The sequence below is a fragment of the Polypterus senegalus genome, chromosome 17 (genome assembly GCF_016835505.1).
Source record: "Polypterus senegalus isolate Bchr_013 chromosome 17, ASM1683550v1, whole genome shotgun sequence".
Taxonomy (NCBI): Eukaryota; Metazoa; Chordata; class Cladistia; order Polypteriformes; family Polypteridae; genus Polypterus; species Polypterus senegalus.
Genome location: NC_053170.1, coordinates 30,494,000 through 30,518,733, shown reverse-complemented (window position 1 = coordinate 30,518,733; position 24,734 = coordinate 30,494,000). Strand labels below are relative to the sequence as shown.

At 42.9% G+C, this 24,734-nt stretch overlaps 1 protein-coding gene across 3 annotated transcripts in view; it reads left to right on the top strand.

Moving 5' to 3' along the window:
* LOC120517491 (cytochrome P450 2K1-like) overlaps nucleotides 1-24,734 on the top strand; it is a 65,266-nt gene that overhangs the window by 9,638 nt on the left and 30,894 nt on the right. Inside the window, exons 1-3 of one of the 3 annotated variants that reach the window (XM_039739846.1) lie at nucleotides 2,144-2,398; nucleotides 8,808-8,970; nucleotides 24,216-24,365. In XM_039739846.1, the coding sequence (XP_039595780.1) occupies nucleotides 2,195-2,398; nucleotides 8,808-8,970; nucleotides 24,216-24,365 (517 nt within the window). In that variant the 5' untranslated portion in view covers nucleotides 2,144-2,194. Of the gene's footprint in view, nucleotides 1-2,143; nucleotides 2,489-8,807; nucleotides 8,971-24,215; nucleotides 24,366-24,734 lie in introns of those variants that run through there. The other 2 variants (XM_039739845.1, XM_039739847.1) reach the window with 2 other exon arrangements.

Sequence of the window (24,734 nt, the reverse complement as noted above, 5' to 3'; positions counted from 1 at the left end):
TCCCAAATGGAAAGCGGTAAAGACAATACTGCTCCTATGTATAAGGAAGGCTTGGTAATGGATGGTAAAAAAGACAATCCGACTGTCTCCACGCCGTATACTAGCTTCCCAAATCATGAAAATAATAGTGTAGATAACGGAGATGAAGGACCCTCAGGCATGACAAGAGGCAGTCCACTTTCCATAATGTCTGAGGCGACTGTATATATATGTATATATATATTGTGATATTTGGGCTTTTATTGCTCCCGACCTGGCACAGCCTGACCCAGAGGCACGTGTTAACACATACAAAGACGTTTTATTTTTCTTCACCTGTGGGGCACGTCTTCCACATGAACCCCACAGGCAATACACAGTCCCAAAATCACTTATTCCTTACCAACAAGTCTCCACCTTACACCACCACTCCTCCCAGGCAACCTCGTCATATATATATATTGTGGTGTTATGGGTCCACAGCTCTTCCAGCAAAGGCCGTTTCAGTTTTAAATAAATAATCACCGTGCTCACGGCTTAGAGATGGGGGGCGTGGCAAGCCGCAGGACGATCTGCGGTGTGGGCGTTTCTCACCTAGTGCACAGGTGAGGGACTGCCCACATCCGTGATTGTTCCTGTGGCTAATATGCTGCAGCTGCTATATCCCCTCTTGATATAAAAGAAGCGCGAGTCGGTTGGGGAAAGGTTCAGAAAAACAAAAAGAGAAGGAGACGGAGGTTACAGGAAGTGAGGGAATAAGTCAGTGCAGAAGTGAGAGAGAGAGAGACACACACGTGTGGGCGAGTGAGCGAGCGAACGAGCACTCGTGGACAGCTGTGAGGAAGTCTGGGTGTTAGGCAGACACCCAGGAGTTGAAGTCGCTCCCGCTGAGCGATCATGTAGCGGGAGTGACCAGAGAAGGAGAAGACTGTTCGCGTAAGGCCGGGGCGGCAGCAGGAGTCGGGAGACTTGGTGTTGTAGTCCTTGGTGTGGGCGTCCTGGAGACTAAGGAGCCCAAGCCTCAGGCCTGGGATGAGTGCCAGATCGAAGTCAGGATCGGGAGGTCTCCAGACCTGTGTGTGAGTTGAAAAGGGCAGCTACAGAGAGCGTCTCGCCTGCTGCAAAACCTAGTCAGGAGAAGCAGGTGAGACGCTAGTATAGAAAAGCACCAGGCTTGTCATTGGTTTTTAGAAGACTGCTTTCAGCGTTATTTGAACCCCGTTGATTTTAAAGGATTGTTTTTTCTATTGTTTTTACTTCCACATTTTTTCTTATGGATTATTTATTGAACTTTGAATGACTGCACTTTATTGATCGTCACACATATATATATATATTGTGGCACACGGCTGGGGGTGGTACCCAGCTAGGATGCCCAGTAGGACCGGAGGAGGGCTTGCGCCTCCTCCAGACCACAAGGGGGCGACCGCCCTGGTTGCAATACGGACCACGGGTTGCAGAGCTTGGAAGCTCAACCCTGTAGGGGCCCGTGATCACCACCAGGAGGCTCCCCGGTGCCTGGAGAGCCCTGGACCTCAGCACTTCCGCCACACCAGGAAGTGCTGGGGGGAAGAAGACTGGGGACACCCGGAGGGCTTCAGGATGCGCAGTCGGCACTTCCGCCACACAGGAGTGTCCGCAGGAGTGTCGGGAAGCACCTGGAGCCCATCCAGGCTTGCATTAAAGGGGCCGCCTCCCTTCATTTGGAACTGAACTGGAATCGGGTGGAAGTGGATGGGAGTCTTGTGAGAGAAGAGTGGAGGTGGCCTGAAGGAAGGCACTGGAGAGAGAGGCCTGGATTTTGGGGGATTGGTGCTGGAATCACTGGGTTGTGCACTTTAAAATGCTGTAAATACTATAAATAAATATGTGTGTGTTGGGTGAGAAAATGTTGTCTGCCTGTCTGTGTCCGGGGCTCATTCCACAATATATATATATAATTTTTAATGTAGGTAGATAATTTCGACCTGGTCATTTTAAAAGTAGCTCACAAGCCGAAAAAGTGTTGGCACCCCTGTAATAAAGCAATGATTATTAAGCACTTGAAAGCCTCACATATTCTGTGCAAGGTCTGATTCCTTTAAAAAAAAGTTGGCAGCTTGTCAGGAGTTGGAGAGGTGGAGACTGCCCTTATTAAAATGACTGCACTTACCAGTAGCGAGTGCTGAGCTGCGCCGACTTTATTCTGCATGAGGAGATTGTGCTGCTTGCCAGAATGCTGTCCAGTTTCAGTGAACTGCTTGGAGATACCATAACATCATATTTACTGTGTTTTCTTGTATTTGTAATATTTTGCTGTTTCTTGCTGACTTCGTCTAAAGATTCCAAATACAGCTTCCCACCTGGCCCCCGACCACTGCCTCTGATTGGCAACCTGAATATCCTGGATATGAAACTTCCAAAGAAGACCCTGATTCAAGTGAGTTGCATGTGTTATGAGCCATCAAAAAGAAAGAATCCCCGTGCAGTAGAAATGAATTCCTCATTTGTGACGATTGTTCTCAAGGAGGTAAAGAACCCACATTAAACAGTATGTGTGCCTTTCAAGAATCTTTTCAAGATTCAATTTGTTGTTTTATTTTTAGCACTAGGGTGTTGTACCATGTTAGCCATTATGGATGTTATGAAAAGTTAAGCAAAATGACATATTTTATTGGATAACTAAAAAGATTACAATATGCAAGCTTCGTGGCAGCTCAGGCCCCTTCTTCAGGCAAGGTGCAACATAGACACTAGGACAGATACAGCATAGGAAAAACTTTAAGTGAGACATCTTAGATGCAAAAAATTAATCCATGCTACTCATTTAGCAAGCGGGGAGAACAGTGTACAGTCAAGATCTTTTGATAAGATAACCGTGCAATAGTCTTTTGAAGTTTCTGATGAGTTTTTCAAAACAATGTGGGTCTGTTGTCTGGGACAGTCTGAGAAATGCAAAGAATTCTCATATTTGGCCATAAAACTCTTGTCTCTGTTTAAACCATGTTGTAATGTGTTAAATTTTAGCTTTTCTGTATTCAGGACAGTTTTATACTCGGACTCAAATTCATGATCATTGGCATTTCCATATCCATTATTCGTTATTTGTGTTTTGTGTTTGTTATATGTTACTGGGACAAGGGAGGGTTTTGTTATTGTATATATGGTGTTGTTAGTTTGGTGGAGGGATATACATATTTATATATACTTACTTATTTTCGTGTGTGAAATTTGTATTTTTGTTATTATTTCATTTAATATACTTAATCTTTTATTTTACATATCTGCTTGTGTGCCTATGTTTAATCCGTCGATTGTGGGGAAAATTATATTTGTTAGAGGTACAGCTTGATTTATAAGATTCACTTAAGTAATTTATCCAGGCCACAGGTCTAGGAGGTGTAGCTGCCGGCTTGGAACATTTGAGTCCATTCACCAATGTGGCCAGTTTCTCAGTGCTTGGGCAGTGCTCCCATTAGAGGTCATCCTCATTTAGTTCCAGGGACAAGAACTTAGGTAGCAACTGCAGAAAGCAGCCATCTTAGCTGGTTGAGCCAGAGGTGAACTCCGGTCAGCCACTACTGCAACAACTCATTCATTCCACAAGATATTTGTCTCTTAAAGTATTTCTTATCTTTGAATTCATCATGAGTGACTGTTAATGGTATGTTTACTTTACTCATGAGATAAGGTTGTCTCCTCTTTCATTTAACAGAATCCATTTAGTTCTTTCTTCAGGTTTTTGTCTGATTTTTTCTTGAACTTGCTCTGCAAAATCTCATAGAGAGTAAATCACTGCTGCACATGTTTTAGTCCAAATTATAGTTCTGATGCAAGGTACACTTTTTCTCCTTGTGCTTTCACAATTCATGGCCAGATTTATCCTGCTAAGTCTAGGAAATCATCACACCATGTCCCAGGGTCTAACTCGTGGTCATAATAGGCTTTGTTTTTATAAAGCTACATGAATGGTATAGTATTTCCTTATATGCACAAAAAGTTTGCAACCTGTGCTTAATATTTATCAGTGAAATTGCAGCCAAGAATGACATGTACTATGGAATGTGTGTATATTTATGGCAACTCTGACTCATCCTCATGTAACATTTTGGAAAACCTGGGAAATTACACCCTTCATAAAGTAGGGAAATGCAGTCAAACCAGGTAATTGATAACTCACACATATAGTAATTCTTAACACCAAGAGGTTATATAATGTTCGTTGATATAACAAACATATTACACCTCAAAAGTGACAAACATGATGTACATAGTGTATTTTAGTTTCCTTTTAAGAGAAACAATGCTGCGTATTTGCACTGAAGGACTTTTTTTTGTTTACTGGCAGTTTACAGTATATAGGCCTTTTTTATACAAGTAGTTTATATATTACATATTATATATTATGTACATATATATTTTTTGCTTGGACAAGATGATGTTTCTGTTGGGTTTTCTATCTATTGCTCTCGGATCTACTTGCACTTGGTTTTCTTTTTGTTGATCATTTTTGAATAGATCCATTTCTTTGCTTTGTTTTGATTGCCAAGCACTCTGACATTCGACTTACTGCCAAAGAACTGATCGGGTATGACCTGGGTGAACAGAAATTATCTGTCCCACCGGCTCTATTGGAATTTCCTGCTCACCTCAGTCGCTCTCCAGTCCATCCTCTTTAGAAGAGATAGAGAGGAAGCTGGACATTGGGAAAGTCCACTTGTTTTGCTGGTGAGAACTGTATTTCATCTGGCTTTGTTTTCTGGGATGGAGGTGGTTTTGACCGAGAGTGGTTCAGATCATCGCCATGTTGTTTCCTGATGATCTCTTACACCTGGGGCCTCATGCATAAACGGTGCGTACGCACAGAGATGTTGCGTAAGAACGTTTCCACGTTCAAATTGCGATGTATAAAACCTGCACTTGGCTTAAAGCCATGCACTTTTCCATGGTACCTCATGCCTTGTCGTACGCAAGTTCTATGCTCGGTTTTGCAGACTGGCAGCACCCAGCGTCAAAGCAGTGCTACTGTTCCTGTGTGGTTACCCTTTATTTCTTAGAACCACATTTATGACGCAGCTTTAAAAATACACTGAAACTAACTGCATATTGTTTATTAGTGTTATGCATCTGATTGTAGATTACCTGTAACAATATAATGGCCCAGGGAATAACCATAGTATTCCAAATACCATAACTGCTTTTGTGTTGTTACTCTTACTGCACCGTTTTCTTCTTCTTTTTCTTCTTTCAGCTGGTCCCTTTAAGGGTTGCTACAGCGGATCATCTTTTTCTATATTACTCTCACTGCACCACTCGGAGTATTTATATCACTGTATCTGAGTGGGGAATCGCAGCAGCAGCAGATCGGAATGGGAATTATCGGTATACAGCATCAAGTATATGCTGCCAAAGCCACGGCAAAACATTTCAAAGCCTTTCCTGTACGGACCTCGCGGTTCAGAAACAGTTTCATCCCAAGAACTTTAAACGCACTCAATCAATTGCTCCTTGTAGAACTGTTTGTACTTATAAGTACAATTGCCTCACTGTAAACCTGCACTACAGTTATAATATTACACAACCTGCACCACTTTATAAAGCGCGTATTTACATATGATGACGGTATCATTTTGAAGATGAAATGCAGCAAAATATGTTTATTATATTATACAGATACAACTTTAACTTCATTTAAATAATCTGTATTGTTAATAATTAAACATGTGAGGACACGATGCCGCAGCACTAGCTAGTTCACGGATTGTTCCTGCTTTGCGCTGTATATTTGCTGAGGATGGCACGACACTGGAAGGATAGACTGATAGAATAATTAAACACGTACTATGAAGATATTTCAATGTTCCTTAAAAGTTTTGAAGAATCGTCGTTGTAAGCTTACAGATGGGCTTAACGTCTATTACAGAGCTGATTGTGTGGCGATTGGGTATTTGGGGAAAGAAAAGTAACGACAGGAATTGGAGGTTAGTATGTTTGAAAGAGACAGTACTGCTACAGTAAATTATTTCATCGAGCAATCACTGTGCCATCGTGCTTCCATGTTTAATAATGTGGTTTCATTCCAATCATCATGAAAATGATATCACGTATACATCTCAGTATTTTAATTATTCAGAGAGCTGTAATATCACGAATGTAATGGATTCTGTGTCCTGTAGGAGAAAGAGAAAGAACGGAAGCACATAGTGATTCACACACATAGAGCACATTGAAGATCAAATACAAAACAAAGCATTTAATGTGCTACTTTAGTTATGATGGGATTTGAGAAACTAGTAAATTAAATGAATTTAAGATGAAGTTTATGATGTTCTACTTTAATGACAAAATAAACTACATGACTCAAGTGGAAATTTTGAGATTTTGCTGTGCAGAGTGGAGGCAGAAACTCTGCATTTTTCCCAGTTGATTCTAGGGTTTGTCAGGGGTGTGTTCTTGCTCCTACTCTGTTCAATGCTTGTATGGACTGGGTGTTGGGCAAGGTGGTGGGGTCCAGTGGCTGTGGGGCATCTGTAAGTGAAAAAAGATTCACTGATCTTGACTTTGCTGACGATGCTGTGGTGTTCGCAGAGTCAATGGAGGCTCTGATTGGGGCTCTTGAGAGACTGAGCGAGGAGTCTGAGTGTCTGGGCTTGTGAGTGTCCTGGATAAAAACCAAGATCCAGGCCTTTAATGACCTCTTAGGCACAGCCATCAGCAGTGTGTCTATCTGTGGAGAGAGTGTTGACCTTGTTGAGAGGTTTACTTACTTTAGCAGTGACATTCATGTCTCTGGTGACTCTTCCTATGAAGTTAGTAGATGGATTGGGAGAGCATGGGGGGTCATGAGGTCGCTGGAAAGGGGTGTGTGGTGCTCCCAATATCTATGCAAAAGGACGAAGGTCCAAGTCTTTAGAGTCCTGGTGCTTCCTGTCTTGCTATATGGTTTGCAAGAGACTCTTTCGGTACTGTGTCTCTCTTCAAAGAATGCTTGGGTACTGCTGGTTTGACTTTGTGTTAGCAGTTGTTTATGGAGTCCCGAGTAAGGTACATTACCTGCATTGTGAGGGAGCATCAGTTATGGCACCACAGCCATGTGTCACAATCCCCTGAGGATGATCAGCTCATTGCTGAGGTTCCCGAGTGGCTGGACCAGTCCAAGGGGATGCCCACGTAACACCTGGTTGTGGCAGATGGATGGTCATTTCTGGAAGTTGGGACTGTACCAGTGCATGCTCCCCAAACTGACCTGACTTGACCTGTAGCTTTGACAGATGTGATGGTGCTGTATGTCATAACTGTTTTGTTGGTAAGGTAACTTGCTAAATGCTCAATTTTTCATATGGCTTGTACTATTCATTGTGAAAGCAATCATATTGGTAGTGGATACCTGCTCAGGCACTGGTGTCTTACACCTTTTCCTGACCCCCCAGAATGCAGAGCAGAGGTGCTATAATGGTGTGCTTTACCTTGTGTGCTCAGTTGTGGAGCACAACAACCAAGTACTGTTGAATGCAGGTGTTGGGTTCTTGATGCATCAAGAGGAAGGGTGAACTAATAGCCAATGAAGTTCTGCTGTATGCTTCATATATATGGTTGTTTCAGGGCCTCAACCAGGCAGTGTCTGAGGCACATTTAAGTATGCACATTTGCAAGAGCATTGTGATTTATAAAGGTAAATTGCATAGAAATATGTTTACGTCAGGTTTTATAAATCTGATCCTTTTTTTGCATTCAGATTTCCTTAGCTTTTGCTAAGATTTTAAAAAATTTTTTTTAAGGTTGATTGATGAAAAGCACCCACACTTTTGTTTTACAAGTAATGTATGAGACACTTGTTTTTTACTTTTTAGTACACTTTTTAACTTAATATAAGCATGGTTTTTAAAAAGTATTTTTTATACTGTGTATATATATATATATATATATATATATATATATATATATATATATATATATATATATATATATATATATATATATATATATATATATATATATATATATATATATATATATATTTTCAACTTTTAGTCTTGGGTTTGTTTTAGCATAATTTTGTAATCAATATTTTAACACTTCCATTACTATTTCTATCAGTTACTGTACTAGCACCATCTATTGGTGAAATCTTGAACTATTCTTCATATGAAAATTCCATTTCTTAATTAACATGGATTAAGCGATCAGTTAGTGAAACTGATTATTGATTCATGTATTGCCATCGGAAGTGAGTATGTGTGCAAAATTTCAAGTCATTTGGACAATAGGAAGTGGGTTAAATATCTATTACAAGATTTGTACCAGACAAACAGGTGAAGTTAAAATAAGCGTGGTAAGTAATAATAATAATAAAAAAAAATCATGTTACTCAGGCTGCATTATCCACATGTCAGTTATCCAGTCATTTGCTCAAAACATGCAAAACACATGCTTTTTTGTTAAAATATCGTTAAACAGTGTAGATACGTCTGGAAAAATCAGCACACATCATTGACTTTTTAAACTGAAGATTCACCTCCCTCCCTTGTTTCTTGGTTAAGAATCCTGCCCAAGGCTACCTTTAAGTGTTTTTTATTTCATGTTAGATGATATTTTGTATCCAGTGTTGTGTATTTATTATTTTTTGTGTTTTTTCCTATTGTTCCTTTTGAATTTAAAAAATAAATTTCACAAAATGACTAAATACATATTTGTCCCTTACACTGTTAATTTCAGGTCATAAGAAGACATTATATTTGTCTAAAATGATTTTCTGTATTCTTTACGTTCTCCATTCAATATGTACTAAGATGTTGAAGCAAAAACTATCTTTGAATTACTGACTTTTTCTGTTATGTATTATATTTTAGCTCTCTGAAAAATATGGCAATATGTATACATTTCATATGGGGCCTGAAAAGTACCTTATTTTATGTGGCTACAAAGCAGTAAAGGAAGCTTTGGTCAAGCGGGCAGATGAATTTGGAGAACGAGGTGAAACTGTATGGCACAATGAAGTCACCAGAGGAAATGGTATGTATGATTTTCAAATTAAGAGCATTGCTTTTTTGTTGATTTTGTTTGTCATTTCTTGTCATTTTCATCCCAGTTTTCCTAATGACTGTCACAGCAGCAGCAGACTGAGCCACTTACACAGACCTCAAACCACATTCATTTGACATTGGGTTCAACTAGACTAACAGCAGAGTGCCGTGCTATATGTGTTCAAACTACCCAGAAGACATCACAAGCGTGTTGTAGTGCATACGCTTCTGACTGTTGCAGTTACTGTGTAAATTTCAAATTGCCTTGACTTTTTGGTTTACCTTTGTACTTAACAATCTGTGGATTCATTCAGAGAAATGCATTAATGGTGGAGCTCATTTGAAAAACGTCATTTAAAACAAAAAAAATGTTGTTTAAGGTGAGGTAAATCTCTTATATATTTATTACTTCTGGTCTGTCCTGCTTCCCCTTCAAAACCAGTCCCTCCCACATGCAGCCCACACGGCATTTCTCGGTTCCTATTGGTTCATCCTGCTTCCTCTTCAAAACCGGTCCCTCCCACACACAGCCCACACGGCATTTCTTGATTCCTATTCCCCCTCTTCCAAACCCTTCCCCACGCTGCCTGCAGCCTCCCATACACCCCCACGCTGCTTTTCTCGATTCCTAATTCTCCTTCAGACTACCGCGTTCCCCGCTCCTCTCTCATGATCCCATTGGTGTTACGTCACTGCCCTGTATCTAGCCTGATCTTGTGACCTTTCACTTCGGCCATGTGTGTGCCTGGGAGTCTTTTCCGTCATAGACATAGAATTACTAGACGCCACACGACCAGCAGCATCGTATGTCAACGTCGCCGCCATATTGCAAGTGGCACTGCTGTGGAGTAAAGTAATGAATAATGTGCTGCTTGGGATTGTACAAACCACTGTACGCTCCAAACCAGATCCCGGGGATTACATTTCATAGGTAAGGCTGAACAATTGTTTTGGTTATATTAGGCCATTAGAAAATCCCATTTGTTTCCCATAATTAGCAAACAAACAAAGATAACTGGCAGTAACAGTGCAAAATTCACAATTGGTATGCCAGTTTTGAGGGCAGTTTTAAAATGTGTTATTGAATCGAGCTGACGTATATGTGAGGGAAGAGAATTCCCGAGTTGAAGAGCACTATGATAGACGCTTGAGCTCCCATAGAACAGAGTTTGATGTGTGATACAGAAAGTGGAGCTGAAGATGAGGACCTGAGTAAGTGAGAGGAGTGCAAGTCTGTAGGAGATCAATGAGGTTGTGGAGAGCTTTATATGTTCAGAGCAGTATTTTGTATTGTATTCTGTAGTTAACACAGAGCCAGTGAAGTTGAGAGAGAATAGGTGTGATATGTTCAGTGGATTTAGAACAGCAGGTTATTATCCATCCATCTATCCATTTTCCAACCCATTGAATCCGAACACAGGGTCACGGGCGTCTGCTGGAGCCAGCCAACACAGGGCGCAAGGCAGGAACCAATCCCGGGCAGGGCGCCAACCCACTGCAGGACAGGTTATTATCCTGGCAGCAGAATTTCGAAGAAATTGTAAGCGATGGATAAGTTTTTGTGGGATGCCAGATAGAATAGCATTACAGTAATCTATACGTGAGGTGACTCGGGCATTAACCAATACTTCAGTACTGTGTTGCATAAGAACATGATGTCTAAAAATGTTTCGGAGATGGAAGAAGGCAGTCTGAGAAATGTTACTTATATGGGAGGAATTATTTAATAATAATAATAATTATTATTATTTAATTGCCATTATTAGTGCATAAATGGATATAAATAATTGCATGTAAATGATTCACCAAAATCTGCTGTTTGTAAATGATACTGTTTTAAACGTTATTGTTTTTTCATCAGAAAACCCGGTTTCCACATCTACCTGTATTAGTTTAAATGGCACTTTTGCCACTCACAATAGGGTGGACGAGCTGACATATCGTGTCGACTAGGCAACACCGTGAATTCAGTGTCTATCTATATATGTCTATGTTTTCCGTAGCCTGCTACAGGAAGGTACTATCTCAACCATTGGCATTGGTTGCACTCCTTGCTATTTTCGTTATACTGCGATGGTTTTATCCTAAGCCTTTGTTATAAAATGAACGACAGTATCTTTTCTGTCGGCGGGTTTTTGTACAACGTCATCTCTATTCCGGGATCCGGCAACTGCCTGTTCCTATCAGTAGGTTATTTCTTGACACAAACGGTTGATGAAGGCAATGCACTCCTCACTACGACATAGGGCAGTAGATTTCGTTGCATCACATTGTGGCAGATTTGGAGACATTCTTCCTGTTGTTCTTTCCAATGCAGTGAGTTATCACAAGTCAGGAGTACTATCAATACATGGCAACATCTGGAGGTTATGGTGGTGAAGCTGAAATACAAGCTCTTTCCGAGATTCTCCATGCTACCATTGTCAATTACTTCAAACACGACCCCAACATCCTGCCTTGCATTACGTTTGCAAAGATATGCGTTAATCTACAACAACAAGTCTTCAGCCATGGTCAGTTGTACGTGGCTTTTTCTAGGATTAGATCTTTCTACTCATTATCCGTTGTCTCCAGCAAAACACCTATTCACAACTGCGTCTTTCAAGAAGTATTTCTTTCTTCTTGATTTCTGAATTCCTATTCTTACACCGCCGTATGCTACTATAATTTCAGATACGTTTTACGTATCTGGAGTCACAAGCCAAGTAAATAAGTTAAGTAATCATTTGTGCTATCCTTTCCAAAATCAGAGAAATCAAATCAAAGAAAGATGTATGTCTCTTAGCTTAACTAAGCCGTACACTAAGCTTTTACCCTGGCCGTGATATACCCCAGAAATCTATTCCCTGTTTGGAATTTTGATTATTGCATTAATGTTTGCTTTCCATTTTTCTTTTTTAGTAATAGTCATGTAAAAAATGTGCTTGAATAGAAATGTTTTTTATTGTATGGCCATTGTTATTTGTAATTATGGTGATAGTCCTCTTCTTAGGTCCCAGTATCGTCTCAGTTTTCTTAGGTTTAAGAACCACTGCTGCAGATTATCATTGAGCACATTTCATGGTAGATTGTGAATGCCTGTTTTATAGCTTTACCACTACAATTCCAAAATAAATCAAATGAGGGTATTTATTTAACCAAAAACAAATGGATGAATAATAGGAAGATCACAAACTTTCAAAATTTACAGAACACACACACAAAAAAAACAAAAAACTCTGCGGCCCAGCTGGGCCTGTATATACAGGGCATTGCATTGTCTTTCTGATGTGGCTGTGTGTTTTGCAGAATGACATTTGCTGCCAAAAAAACCAAGTTTTTTTATTTCTACTGAACTGTAATCAAAGAAACACAGATTTGCATTTCAAAACAAAATATTCAAACTTTTGAGAAAAATAGCTCTTAGTTCAACTCTATTTTCATGCATGCAGTCAACTGTAAATACAAAAAGCACATCATCATCATCAGAACAAGAGTCTTTGGCCCAACAGAAACTTAAACAAGATTCTCTTCTATTTATGAGTGCCTGGCCATTCAGCTGGGTCTAAGTGTCTGGATTAGAAGACATGACATTCAGTGAATTTCTGAATAGCGGTCTGACGTTAAAGCACAGAGACAGTAAGGATCAGGATGTGAAGACTTCTTTCTACATAATCTTATTCAATTATTATTCTCAAAATGAAGCACCAGTTGTCTTTGGAAATACACAATATAATTTGTACTTTTGCAAACTGAAATCTGAGCATATTACGACCACAAGAGGGTGAAAGAGAGCCTCTGAAAAATGAGATCTTATTCTTATTCTTCAGGCACCTCTCCATAATCTTGTAATCAGCTGCAAAGAAATACAAAACAACAAGTCTTTCAAATCTTACTCCTTCCATCCTCCACTGAGTGTTGTCTGCTGCCTGCCAACTCTGACTCAGCCATGTAAGGCAACTAGACCCAGGAATGCTTCCAGTGCCACTCTTCTGGAGTGCACTTCCAGACCATAAGTAAAGTAGGGAGGTCCTTCCCCCAATAGCACCCTTTATTTTTATGTAGGAACCCTTACAGGGCTGAATTTTCCAGATTCCATATCCCAAACATATGAGGACCACTACCACCTAGCGTATTGGGGATGGAATTTCTCCAACTCCTGGCTATCGAATATATACCTGTATATTCAAGGCATTCGTAGTCTAAATCACAATCTGATTGTATGGGTGATTACCTACCAGGTAATGCTTGTGGTTGGTCAGCAAGTGTCGCATACTCTTTGCATTATTTGACAGTAAAACTATTTCAACCATATATATATATACTAGCAAAATACCAGCGCTTCGCAGCGGAGAAGTAGTGGGTTAAAGAAGTAATGAAAAAGAAAAGGAAACATTTTGAAAATAATGTAACATGATTGTCAATGTAATTGTTTTGTCACAGTTGTAAGTAATGAGTGTTGCTGTCATATATATATATATATATATATATATACACACACACACATATAAACATATATATATACATATCCATACATATATACATATACACATATATATACACACACACATATATACATACATATATATATTTACATTGTCAACGGCACCCGGGCACAGACAGGCAGACATCTTGTTTTGCACAACCACCACACGTTTATTTACAATATATACAATTGTTCTGGTCACAAAGACCCCAGTCCTTCGGTCACACAGACCCACTCAAGTGCACAAACCCCTATCCCAAAGTCCTGGCCTCACCATGCCTTTTTTCGGGCCGCCTTCATCTTCTCCTTCTGCCTTGTCCTGCTTCCACCCGACTCCAGCCTCGAATGTATGAAGGACGGCCTCTTTTATACAGTGCCCGGATGAGCAGCAGGTGTTCCCAGCATTCCCCAGCGTGGCGGAAGTGCCGGCTGTCCTCCTGACAGCCCTCCGGGTAACACCCAAGGTCTTCCCCCCAGCACTTCCTGGTGTGGCGGAAGTGCTGGGACAACAGGTCTCCAAGACATCGGGTCGCCTCCTGGCGGTGACCACGGGCCCCTACAGGGAAAGGCTTCCATGCCCTTGACCCGTGGCCCCCAAAGCAACCCGGAAGGCGAACCCCACGTGATCCAGGCAGGGCTCTGACCCTCTTCCGGTCCCTCCTGGCATCCCGGCCGGGTCATGGCCCCTGGCATCCCGACAGTGCCCCACAGCCAGCGAAGACCACCCGTGGGAAAGAGCGACCTGTCCCGCGAGGGCAGCAGAGTCCCGAAATGGGTCCTACTTGAGGATAGCCGGGGTCCGGCCCCGCACTCCTAGCAGGGACAGGGGCGGAGACACAATCGGAGCACCAGCCCTTGGTGCATCCCTGCGCCTCGCACAGGTTGTGCTCCCCCCTTTTACCGGCACCCCGGGGCCTCCTCGATCGGCACCCCCTCCAAGACCTCCACGCCCCTTTATTCCGAGCCACTCGCTCCCCCGTAGGCTCCTCCAGCTGTGGGCGCACCTGCGCACCGGCAGAGAGATCATTCCGCAGACGGCCCGACATCAGAGGGCTGGTCCGCAACGAAGGGGTTCCTTCAGCTTGCCCGGGGTCCGTCCCTACAAAAGAGAATACAGGGCCACACACGGGCAGCGTTCCCCCCTCCAAACAACACCCCAGCACTTGCCTGATCGGCACCCTCTCCGCGGCCTCCATGTCCCTCTCGATGATGGAGCCGCCGGCACCGCCTGCTCTCTCCGCCGGCCTCAGGGATTCCCTCTGCCCCCGCAGAGGGCGGACAGCCGTACGCGTGCACCCAGCAACGCGTCTCAGCATATTGGAGGAAGCGGCACCCAACCGCTTAATCCTCCTTTCACTCTCGGACGCCTTGACGGTATGCGACTCTGTATTAACCAACACGAGCCCCTTTCCCGTCTGCGTCCCTACAGTACAGCGCGAGGCCGCAGCCAACTCGGGGCGGAGGGCGCTAAGACCCGGGGCACTAAGCAGCCCGTGTCCATTCGGCGTCCTCTCGGACTCCCCCCTCGCCGCGCATACAGCCGTTAGCGCCGCACTATTTGTCGGGGGCTGCTTACTCGAAACTGCTCGTTGTTATCACAGCCATTTTCGGCAGACCCTCCCGCATGCTGTACGGAGTCGGATGTACTCACCGAATCCGCCGTACCACTCCGGCTGGAGATTCCAGCGCCGCGCTGTCCCGTTGTCAGTCGAAACCTCCGTAAGGCCGCGAGCGCCTTCTTCTCCAGATCCCGCACTTCAGCCTGGAGGGTACGTAGCATCTGCAATACAACCTGCTCTGCAGGTTGAAGGCACGCCTCCAGCTCCGCCAGAGCAGCCGGCAAGGACAGAAAGTCAACCGACGCGGAGCCTACCTGTACGTCAGCCTCCGGCGTCGCCACTTCCTGTGGGCCCTCTCCTCCGCCCAATCAGGTCTCCCCCCGCCCGTGACGAGCGTTCCTTGGTCCCGCCTCTCTTCGGTCATTGGCGGGCACCCAAGACACACCATCCAACCGCGTGCCTGTCAGAGGGAGGGACATCCGGTCCGCGGCCATCTTGCCTCCCTTTTCCCCACGCCGACATGCCTGCCGGCAGCCCTGTTGTTGCCAGCGCTCTTCGGAACGCAGTGTCTCCCTCTCCGCAGCCCTCGCGGCTGCCGCCGTGTTACCAAAGCCCCGCAGACCAGCATGCGCCCGCCACCGATGTGAATCCGGGAAGTCCCTGCCTGAGAGAAAAAACACGCCCGGCCTTTCTGGGCCGGCTGCCGCTAGGCAGGGAACTCACCTTCCCGGACCTGTCTAACCGAGGACACCTCCTCGGCGGGGCCTCTTCCGACGCCATGCCGTCCCGGCCTGCAGCAACGGCGCGCTCTCTGGAGACCGGTGCTCTCCTGCCAGGCATACCGCCCGCCCGCATCAGGGAAGTATGGCTATCAAATAAACCCCTGGCGGTCCGTGGGGTTTCTTCTCTCCGCGGGGCTGTGTGCACGCAGCACCCGCGGAACGTGGGTGGTGTGCCCTGCTGCGCCCGGCCGTCCACAACAAATTTATTTGTTGCAGCATCCTGCCGACTACGCCAGATGTCAACGGCACCCGGGCACAGACAGGCAGACATCTTGTTTTGCACAACCACCACACGTTTATTTACAATATATACAATTGTTCTGGTCACAAAGACCCCAGTCCTTCGGTCACACAGACCCACTCAAGTGCACAAACTCCTATCCCAAAGTCCTGGCCTCACCATGCCTTTCTTTGGGCCGCCTTCATCCTCTCCTTCTGCCTTGTCCTGCTTCCACCCGACTCCAGCCTCGAATGTATGAAGGACGGCCCCTTTTATACAGTGCCCGGATGAGCAGCAGGTGTTCCCAGCATTCCTCCGTTGACCACGCCCCAGCGTGGCGGAAGTGCCGGCTGTCCTCCTGACAGCCCTCCGGGTAACACCCAAGATCTTCCCCCCAGCACTTCCTGGTGTGGCGGAAGTGCTGGGACAACAGGTCTCCAAGACATCGGGGCGCCTCCTGGCGGTGACCACGGGCCCCTACAGGGAAAGGCTTCCATGCCCTTGACCCGTGGCCCCCAAAGCAACCCGGAAGGCTGAACTCCACGTGATCCAGGCAGGGCTCTGACCCTCTTCCGGTCCCTCCTGGCGTCCCGGCCAGGTCATGGCCCCTGGCATCCCCGACAACATACATATATACACATACATCCACATATATAAACATATATATACATACATATCTACATATATACACATACACACACACACACACACATATAAACATATATATACATACATATCTACATATATACATACACACATATATAAACATATATATACATACATATCTACATATATACATATATACATATACACACACACACACACACACACACACACATATACAGTGCTGTGAAAAACTATTTGCCCCCTTCCTGATTTCTTATTCTTTTGCATGTTTGTCACATGAAATGTTTCTGATCATCAAACACATTTAACCATTAGTCAAATATAACACAAGTAAACACAAAATGCAGTTTTTAAATGATGGTTTTATTATTTAGGGAGAAAAAAATCCAAACCTACATGGCCCTGTGTGAAAACGTAATTGCCCCCTGAACCTAATAACTGGTTGGGCCACCCTTATCAGCAATAACTGCAATCAAGCATTTGTGATAACTTGCAATGAGTCTTTTACAGCACTCTGGAAGAATTTTGGCCCACTCATCTTTGCAGAATTGTTGTAATTCAGCTTTATTTGAGGGTTTTCTAGCATGAACCGCCTTTTTAAGGTCATGCCATAGCATCTCAATTGGATTCAGGTCAGGACTTTGACTAGGCCACTCCACAGTCTTCATTTTGTTTTTCTTCAGCCATTCAGAGGTGGATTTGCTGGTGTGTTTTGGGTCATTGTCCTGTTGCAGCACCCAAGATCGTTTCAGCTTGAGTTGACGAACAGATGGCCGGACATTCTCCTTCAGGATTTTTTGGTAGACAGTAGAATTCATGGTTCCATCTATCGCAGCAAGCCTTCCAGGTCCTGAAGCAGCAAAACAACCCCAGACCATCACACTACCGCCACAATATTTTACTGTTGGTATGATGTTCTTTTTCTGAAATGCTGTGTTCCTTTTATCGCCAGATGTAACGGGACATTTGCCTTCCAAAAAGTTCAACTTTTGTCTCATCAGTCCACAAGTTATTTTCCCAAAAGTCTTGGCAATAATTGAGATGTTTCTTAGCAAAATTGAGATGAGCCCTAATGTTCTTTTTGCTTAACAGTGGTTTGCGTCTTGGAAATCTGCCATGCAGGCTGTTTTTGCCCAGTCTCTTTCTTATAGTGGAGTCGTGAACACTGACCTTAATTGAGGCAAGTGAGGCCTGCAGTTCTTTAGACGTTGTCCTGGGGTCTTTTGAGACCTCTCGGATGAGTCGTCTCTGCGCTCTTGGGGTAATTTTGGTCGGCCGGCCACTCCTGGGAAGGTTCACCACTGTTCCATGTTTTTGCCATTTGTGGATAATGGCTCTCACTGTGGTTCGCTGGAGTCCCAAAGCTTTAGAAATGGCTTTATAACCTTTACCAGACTGATAGATCTCAATTACTTCTGTTCTCATTTGTTCCTGAATTTCTTTGGATCTTGGCATGATGTCTAGCTTTTGAGGTGCTTTTGGCCTACTTCTCTGTGTCAGGCAGCTCCTATTTAAGTGATTTCTTGATTGAAACAGGTGTGGCAGTAATCAGGCCGGGGGGTGGCTACGGAAATTGAACTCAGGTGTGATACACCACAGTTAGGTTATTTTTTAACAAGGGGCAATTACTTTTCACACAGGGCCATGTAGGTTTGGATTTTTTTTCTCCCTAAATAATAAAACCATCATTTTAAAACTGCATTTTGTGTTTACTTGTGTTATATTTGACTAATGGTTAAATGTGTTTGATGATCAGAAACATTTTGTGTGACAAACATGCAAAAGAATAAGAAATCAGGAAGGGGGCAAATAGTTTTTCACACCACTGTATATATATATATATACAGTCTTTGGGGTGCGAGCAACTGTTGCTGGGGGTGCCAGAATCCATGAAGGGAGAAAAATGAAAAACATTATTTGTACAAAATCTTAATTTATTTATCCATTCCTAAATAATTAAATGGGCAGGCTATTTCGTATCAGTGCAATACGCTGTTTGTTAAAACGGATGACTCCCGCTCTTACGTGCAAGTCTGCCTGGATATTATGAACTATCGTATTTGTTCAAGTTCTATTTAAATTTTAAATAGAAGGAATTTTTATTTAGTCGACAGAATATTATTCCGGAATAAATCAACTCAAACCTTAAATAACTTATAATATTTTGCTCTCCATAAAAATATATCCTGTCTAAATTATACAAGTTAGAAATAAAGTAAACGTTAAAAGAACAAACATTCAAATTTCTTTACTCTTATGTAATTTTATATAAAAAATAAACTTAAATTTTAAATATCCCAAAAGATTTTGCTCTCCATAAAAATATATCCTGTCAAAATTATACAAATTCAAATATGAACATGGTGCATAACAAAACCTGGAAATATAAATAAAATTTGTTCTTTTCAGCAATAACAAATCAAATCATTCAGTTGTCTTTGCTCTTATGTCATTTTATCAGAGCTGGACGCCTGGCATCTTTTTTTGGCAACAAGTTTGTTTATGTTTGGTGTGAGGTTCTGTGTTGTGGAGATTCTCAGGATGGACTGCAGGTGCTCATCAGTGAGGCGACTCCTGTGTGCTGTTTTGTTAGTCTTCATGACTGAGAAGAGCTTCTCACACAGATATGTGCTACCAAACATGCACAAGGTTCGAGCCGCATGTAGATGGAGCTGGAGCATTTGTGCGGGAATGGAGTGAATAAACTGTGCGGGCCGTGCAGTATCGTACTTTGCCTTCAGTGTGCCATTACACTGCAGCTCAATCACCTCCATCTGAATCTGCACAGGTGCAGTTTCCACATCGACGGCAAATGGGTTGCGAAACAACTCAAAATTCTTTTTTTGTTCTTCAAAGTCACCAAAGCGCCGTGCGAACTCAGTGCGCAGTGCGCTCAGTTTATCAGCAAAGTGCGTATTTGGGAACACCGTAGTGCCGACTTGGTTCAACATTACTTGGCAACAGGGAAAGTGGGGCAAGTTGCACTGGTGCATTTGTGTCTCCCATAAAAGTAGCTTCACTTGAAATCACTTTGTGATTTTGCACGGGTAAAAACGTCTGCTGAAGTGTCAGATTCTTCTTTAACTCTTCTGCTTTCTGTATCTTGTGCATTGCATTCAGGTCTTTCAGGTTATCTTGATGTTTTGTCTCATAGTGCCATCTTAGATTAAATTCTGTAATTACAGCCACATTAGCTCCACAAATGAGACACACGGGTTTACCGGCAATGTCAGTAAACATATACTCAGCCTCCCATCGGTTTTTAAAGGCTCTATGTTCAGAATCACCTTTTCTCTTCGCATCGTGTGGGCTAGCTTCGCAATAACTTGCAGCATCATAAGCTAGACTTGATTAACGCGGTAAGTGTTCGGCAAGGCAGCTGAAGCTCTACATTATGGGATCTGTAGTTTATTGTGTTACCAGTGCTTCATATCCCTGGGCCATTAATAACAATAATACAGTATATAAAATGATCTCGGGCGGATATAATTACACTGGGCGGTTGTGGCCCGTGGCCTTGAGTTTGACACATATGGACTAAACAGAACTTGAAAAGATATATTTTTTTGAATGTGATCGCACAATTCAGATCGAGTTGATGCGCACTACAGTACTGTACATCAAGCCTGCGTGCTATTGTGGTTTTGCCTGCGTGCCTCAATAAGTTACCCTCCCCTCACTCTTACTTCTTCACCGTTCATCTAATGAATACACTGAGTATGGCTTTACCAAAACAATCATTGATCGCTAATAAAGTATCCATTGTTCATAAAGCTTCAATTGGTGATCTGTCTTTCTGCGTTAACTGCATATTTTTTCATACGTCTCAAACCAAGGGGATGCAAGGCTAAAATGAATCGGGAAGCGCGTACATACTCAGTGCATCCCCTCTCGGGAATCAAACCTCGGACGTCGGCGCTAGAGGCGCTCTACTATTGCGCCACGGCATGTGGTTTGTCTATTTGAGCGTAGCAGTGTAATTCAGTTTTTGTTCAGCACTCTTTGGAACTGTTGCTTTTGTCTGCACTCGTCAGTTCACATGAGCCGCTGAATATGGTTTTATATGTCACTCGCTCGCTTCTAATTGTTTCGCTGCCTTCTTAATTATATAATGTATGTTTTCTTCAGCGGTTTTTGGAGCTCTTCCTGGTTTTCTACGTACTGCGTGATGACGTGAGAGGCATGATTATGTCACACGAAACTCCGCCCCCCACGGCTTTCAAGCTCAACTCCATTACAGTAAATGGAGAAAAATAGCTTCTAGTTATGACCATTATGTGTAGAATTTCAAAATGAAACCTGCCCAACTTTTGTAAGGAAGCTGTAAGGAATGAGCCTGCCAAATTTCAGCCTTCTACCTACACGGGAAGTTGGAGAATTAGTGATGAGTCAGTGAGTGAGTGAGTGAGTGAGTGAGTCAGTCAGTCAGTGAGGGCTTTGCCTTTTATTAGTAATATATATATATATATATATATATATACTGCTCACAAAAATTAAAGGAACACTTTTTTTATTGGGCCTGGCATGAAATCAATTAAACCTGCCTGATAATTTTCTGGTTGGTTAAGCAGCTGAGGTCATTGTTAATCACTTTCAGCTGTATTGGTGTTCATGGACTTAACGACAGGTGCACTAAAGTGGCAACAATTAGAAAACCCTCAAAACAGGACTGGTTTTACATGTGGAGGTCATTTCAAGTTTCTCCCTCTTGATCTTTTTTGGCTGGTTTTCCACTCGTGCCAGTTTTGGCTTGAGTAATTATCTCTACTGGCAGTATGAGGCGATTCCTTAACCCTACAGAAGTTGCACAGGTTGTCCAACTTCTCCAGGATGGCACATCCACACGTGCTGCAGCAAGAAGGTTTAATGTGTCTCCCAGCACAATCTCCAGAACATGGATGAGATTTCAGGAGACTGGCTGTTATTCTCGGAGAGCTGGACAGGGCCATAGAAGGTCCTCAACCCATTAGCAGGACCGATACCTGCTCCTTTGTGCAAGCATGACCTCCAGAGGGCCACTGGTGTAAATGTCTCTACCCAAACAATCAGGAACAGACTTCATGAAGATGGCCTGAGGGCCCAACGTCCTGTAGTGGGCCCTGTGCTCACTGCCCAGCACCGTGGAGCTCGACTGGCATTTGCTCAAGAACACCAGAATTGGCAAGTCCGCCAATGGCGCCCTGTACTTTTTAGACGAGAGCAGGTTCACCCTGAGCAGCTGTGATAGACGTGAAAGAGTCTGGAGAAGACAAGGAGAATGATATGCTGCCTGCAACGCGCTCAACATGACAGGTTTGGTGGTGGGTCAGTGATGGTCTGGGGAGGCATATCCATGGAGGGACGCACAGACATCTACTGCGTAGGAAATGGTGCTCTGATTGCCATAAGGTATCGAGATGAAATCCTTGAACCCATTGTCAGACCCTACGCTGGGGCAGTAGGTCCTGGTTTCCTCCTAATGCACGACAATGCCCGGCCTCATGTGGCAAGAGTATGCAGGCAATACCTGGAGGATGAAGGAATTGAAACAATTGAATGGCCTTCACGATCCCCTGACTTAAACCCAATAGAACATCTGTGGGACATTATGTTTCGGTCCATTAGGCGCCGTCAGGTTGCTCCTGAGACTGTACAACAGCTCAGGGATGCCCTCATACAGATCTGGGAGGAAATGCCACAAGACACCATCCGTCGTCTCATTAGGAGCATGCCCCGACGTTGTCAAGCATGCATACAAGCTCGTGGGGGCCACACAAGATACTGAAAAGCATTTTGAGTAGCAGAAATTAAGTTTTTGAAAAAATGGACTAGCCTGCCACATCTTCATTTCACTCTGATTTTAGGGTGTCTACACAATTGAGCCCTCTGTAGGCAGAAAACTTTTATTTCCATTAAAAGACTTGGCATCCTTTTGTTCCTAAGACATTGCCCTGTTGTTATTTGTATAGATATCCAACTTCATATTGAGATCTGATGTATCTAATGTGTTTCTTTAAAGTGTTCCTTTAAGTTTTGTGAGCAGTGTATATATATATATAATATACTGTCACAAGAATGACCAAGAGCCATTGGGAAAGTTTTGGGGCAGCCACCCATATAATATTTCCCAGCTGCAAAATTGATTAAATACAACAGACATGTTCACACGACTGAGTCCAAAACAGAACTGACTGCTGCCTTTAGATGGTGTGATGTCATCAGGGCCGGAACCGGAAGTGACATCATTGGTTGCCCCAGAACTGGGCGGGACTTCCCGAGAATGGTCTGCAAGGAATTGAGTGAGAGAATCAGTGCACTTCGCCACCCCCTGGTCCAGCATGGAATTACATTTATTCAAGCTGTTTAAAGGTTAGGTCTTTCTGAGGTTCAGTCGGACTGCCCAAAATGACAGCACTTCTATTATGAAGGATTCTTGGAGGAAGAAGTGAGTCCAGGTGGTCCTACCCCAGAAGTGACATCATGGGTTTAAATATATCTGTCTTCCTTTCTACAGAAGGGAAAGGAGAGGGGCGATCGTTATTACACAGTGCCACCTCATGTCTCGGTGGAGAATTAAATTCACATAAGCCTTTAAGCCTGCAGGCATCTGACAACCCTGATAATGTGTAAATATGCAAATATTGAATAAATTAAATGTATCCTTTAATTACCATTTAACGTATGAATCAGTGTAACATTTAAATGAGTTAGGACTGTCATGTGGCAATTAAATTATTTACAATTGTCATTATTTTAAGTGGCAAATATCAAAACCAAAGGTCATTTTCCTAAAATAATCATTTATTCAAGTTATTTCTTGCAAAAACATTTCTTTAATTAATTAAATTCCAAGCACTGTGAAATATCATCATCTTTTATATGATAGTCACTGTGAATCATGTGTCAAGCAACTACATGGTATCATATAGAACCAACAGCTCCAAAATGGAGATAATATAGAAACAAAACTTAAAATGAAACTTCCCGAAGCTTTAAAATCTCTGGAGTCACCACAGAGACTTTGGCAACACCCCGGACTTGTTCTGAGAAGAGTAAACCATGAGCCTAACATTTTGAATACTTGTGCTTAAGGCCTGCAGGAATTACACCAACCTACTTGCTGCCATGGCTTCTGTGTCTCTCTTAGTTATAGCTTAGTGAAAGCTGCCTGCTCCAACCCTCCACATCATATTGTCCTCTTCCTCACAGTTTGCTAATTTCTCTGTCTGGTGGCAGCAGGTAATTTGTTTCATGGGCACTGGCCACATAGAGGTCAGTATGTCTCTGGCAGTGCCCTTCTTTCCATACAGGCATGTTGGCTTTAATCTCAGCTGCCATTGCAGTGTCCTCATCTGTTCCTACCTGGCAGCTCACTGCTAATGCATTACAACTGAAAGAAGGAAATTAACTAATGAAAAGAAATTGTCTATGCCTTGAGATAAAGCAAAAAGAGATTTATGTTATCTTTGACTTTTATGTTTATTGTCAAACAAGTCAAAATAAAAACAAAAACGTACTGTAGGTGATATTTTTTCACCTGTATAAGACTTGTTTGGAGACACTGCTTTACTTTGTTCTTAACAATATTTTGTCATTCATCAGGAATTCTGTTTGGCAAAGGAGAATCGTGGAAAGCCATGCGTCGTTTTACCATCTCCACACTGAAAAATTTTGGGATGGGCAGAGTTAGCCTTGAGGAGAAAATTGTTGAAGAATGTCGAAAAATGATGGAAGTTTTTGAGTCATACAAAGGTAATAATGGTGTGTTTTTTTGCCAGAAATTTTATGTTCAATGTGAAATACAATTAATATTTTCAGCTACTGTGATTTAAATAAATTAACTCTTTACTTTCTTAATATTACTAAGATTACTTGTGTTTTTACACATCTTTAATTTCTCATAGACTCAGCTTGCACTTTAAGTTGTCCAATGCCCTCCCCAAGCAGCTCTTCACTCACTCAATACACAATATTATTTAAAATTAATAGCAAGATGCCAGCAGATTTGTGTGTTTGTAATAGAGAAGGACAAGGGGCGAGACTAAAGACTTAAGTGGCTTTGAGTATAGGATGTTAGTGGAAACAACAACACAGATGCAAAAGGAAACAAAACACAACGCT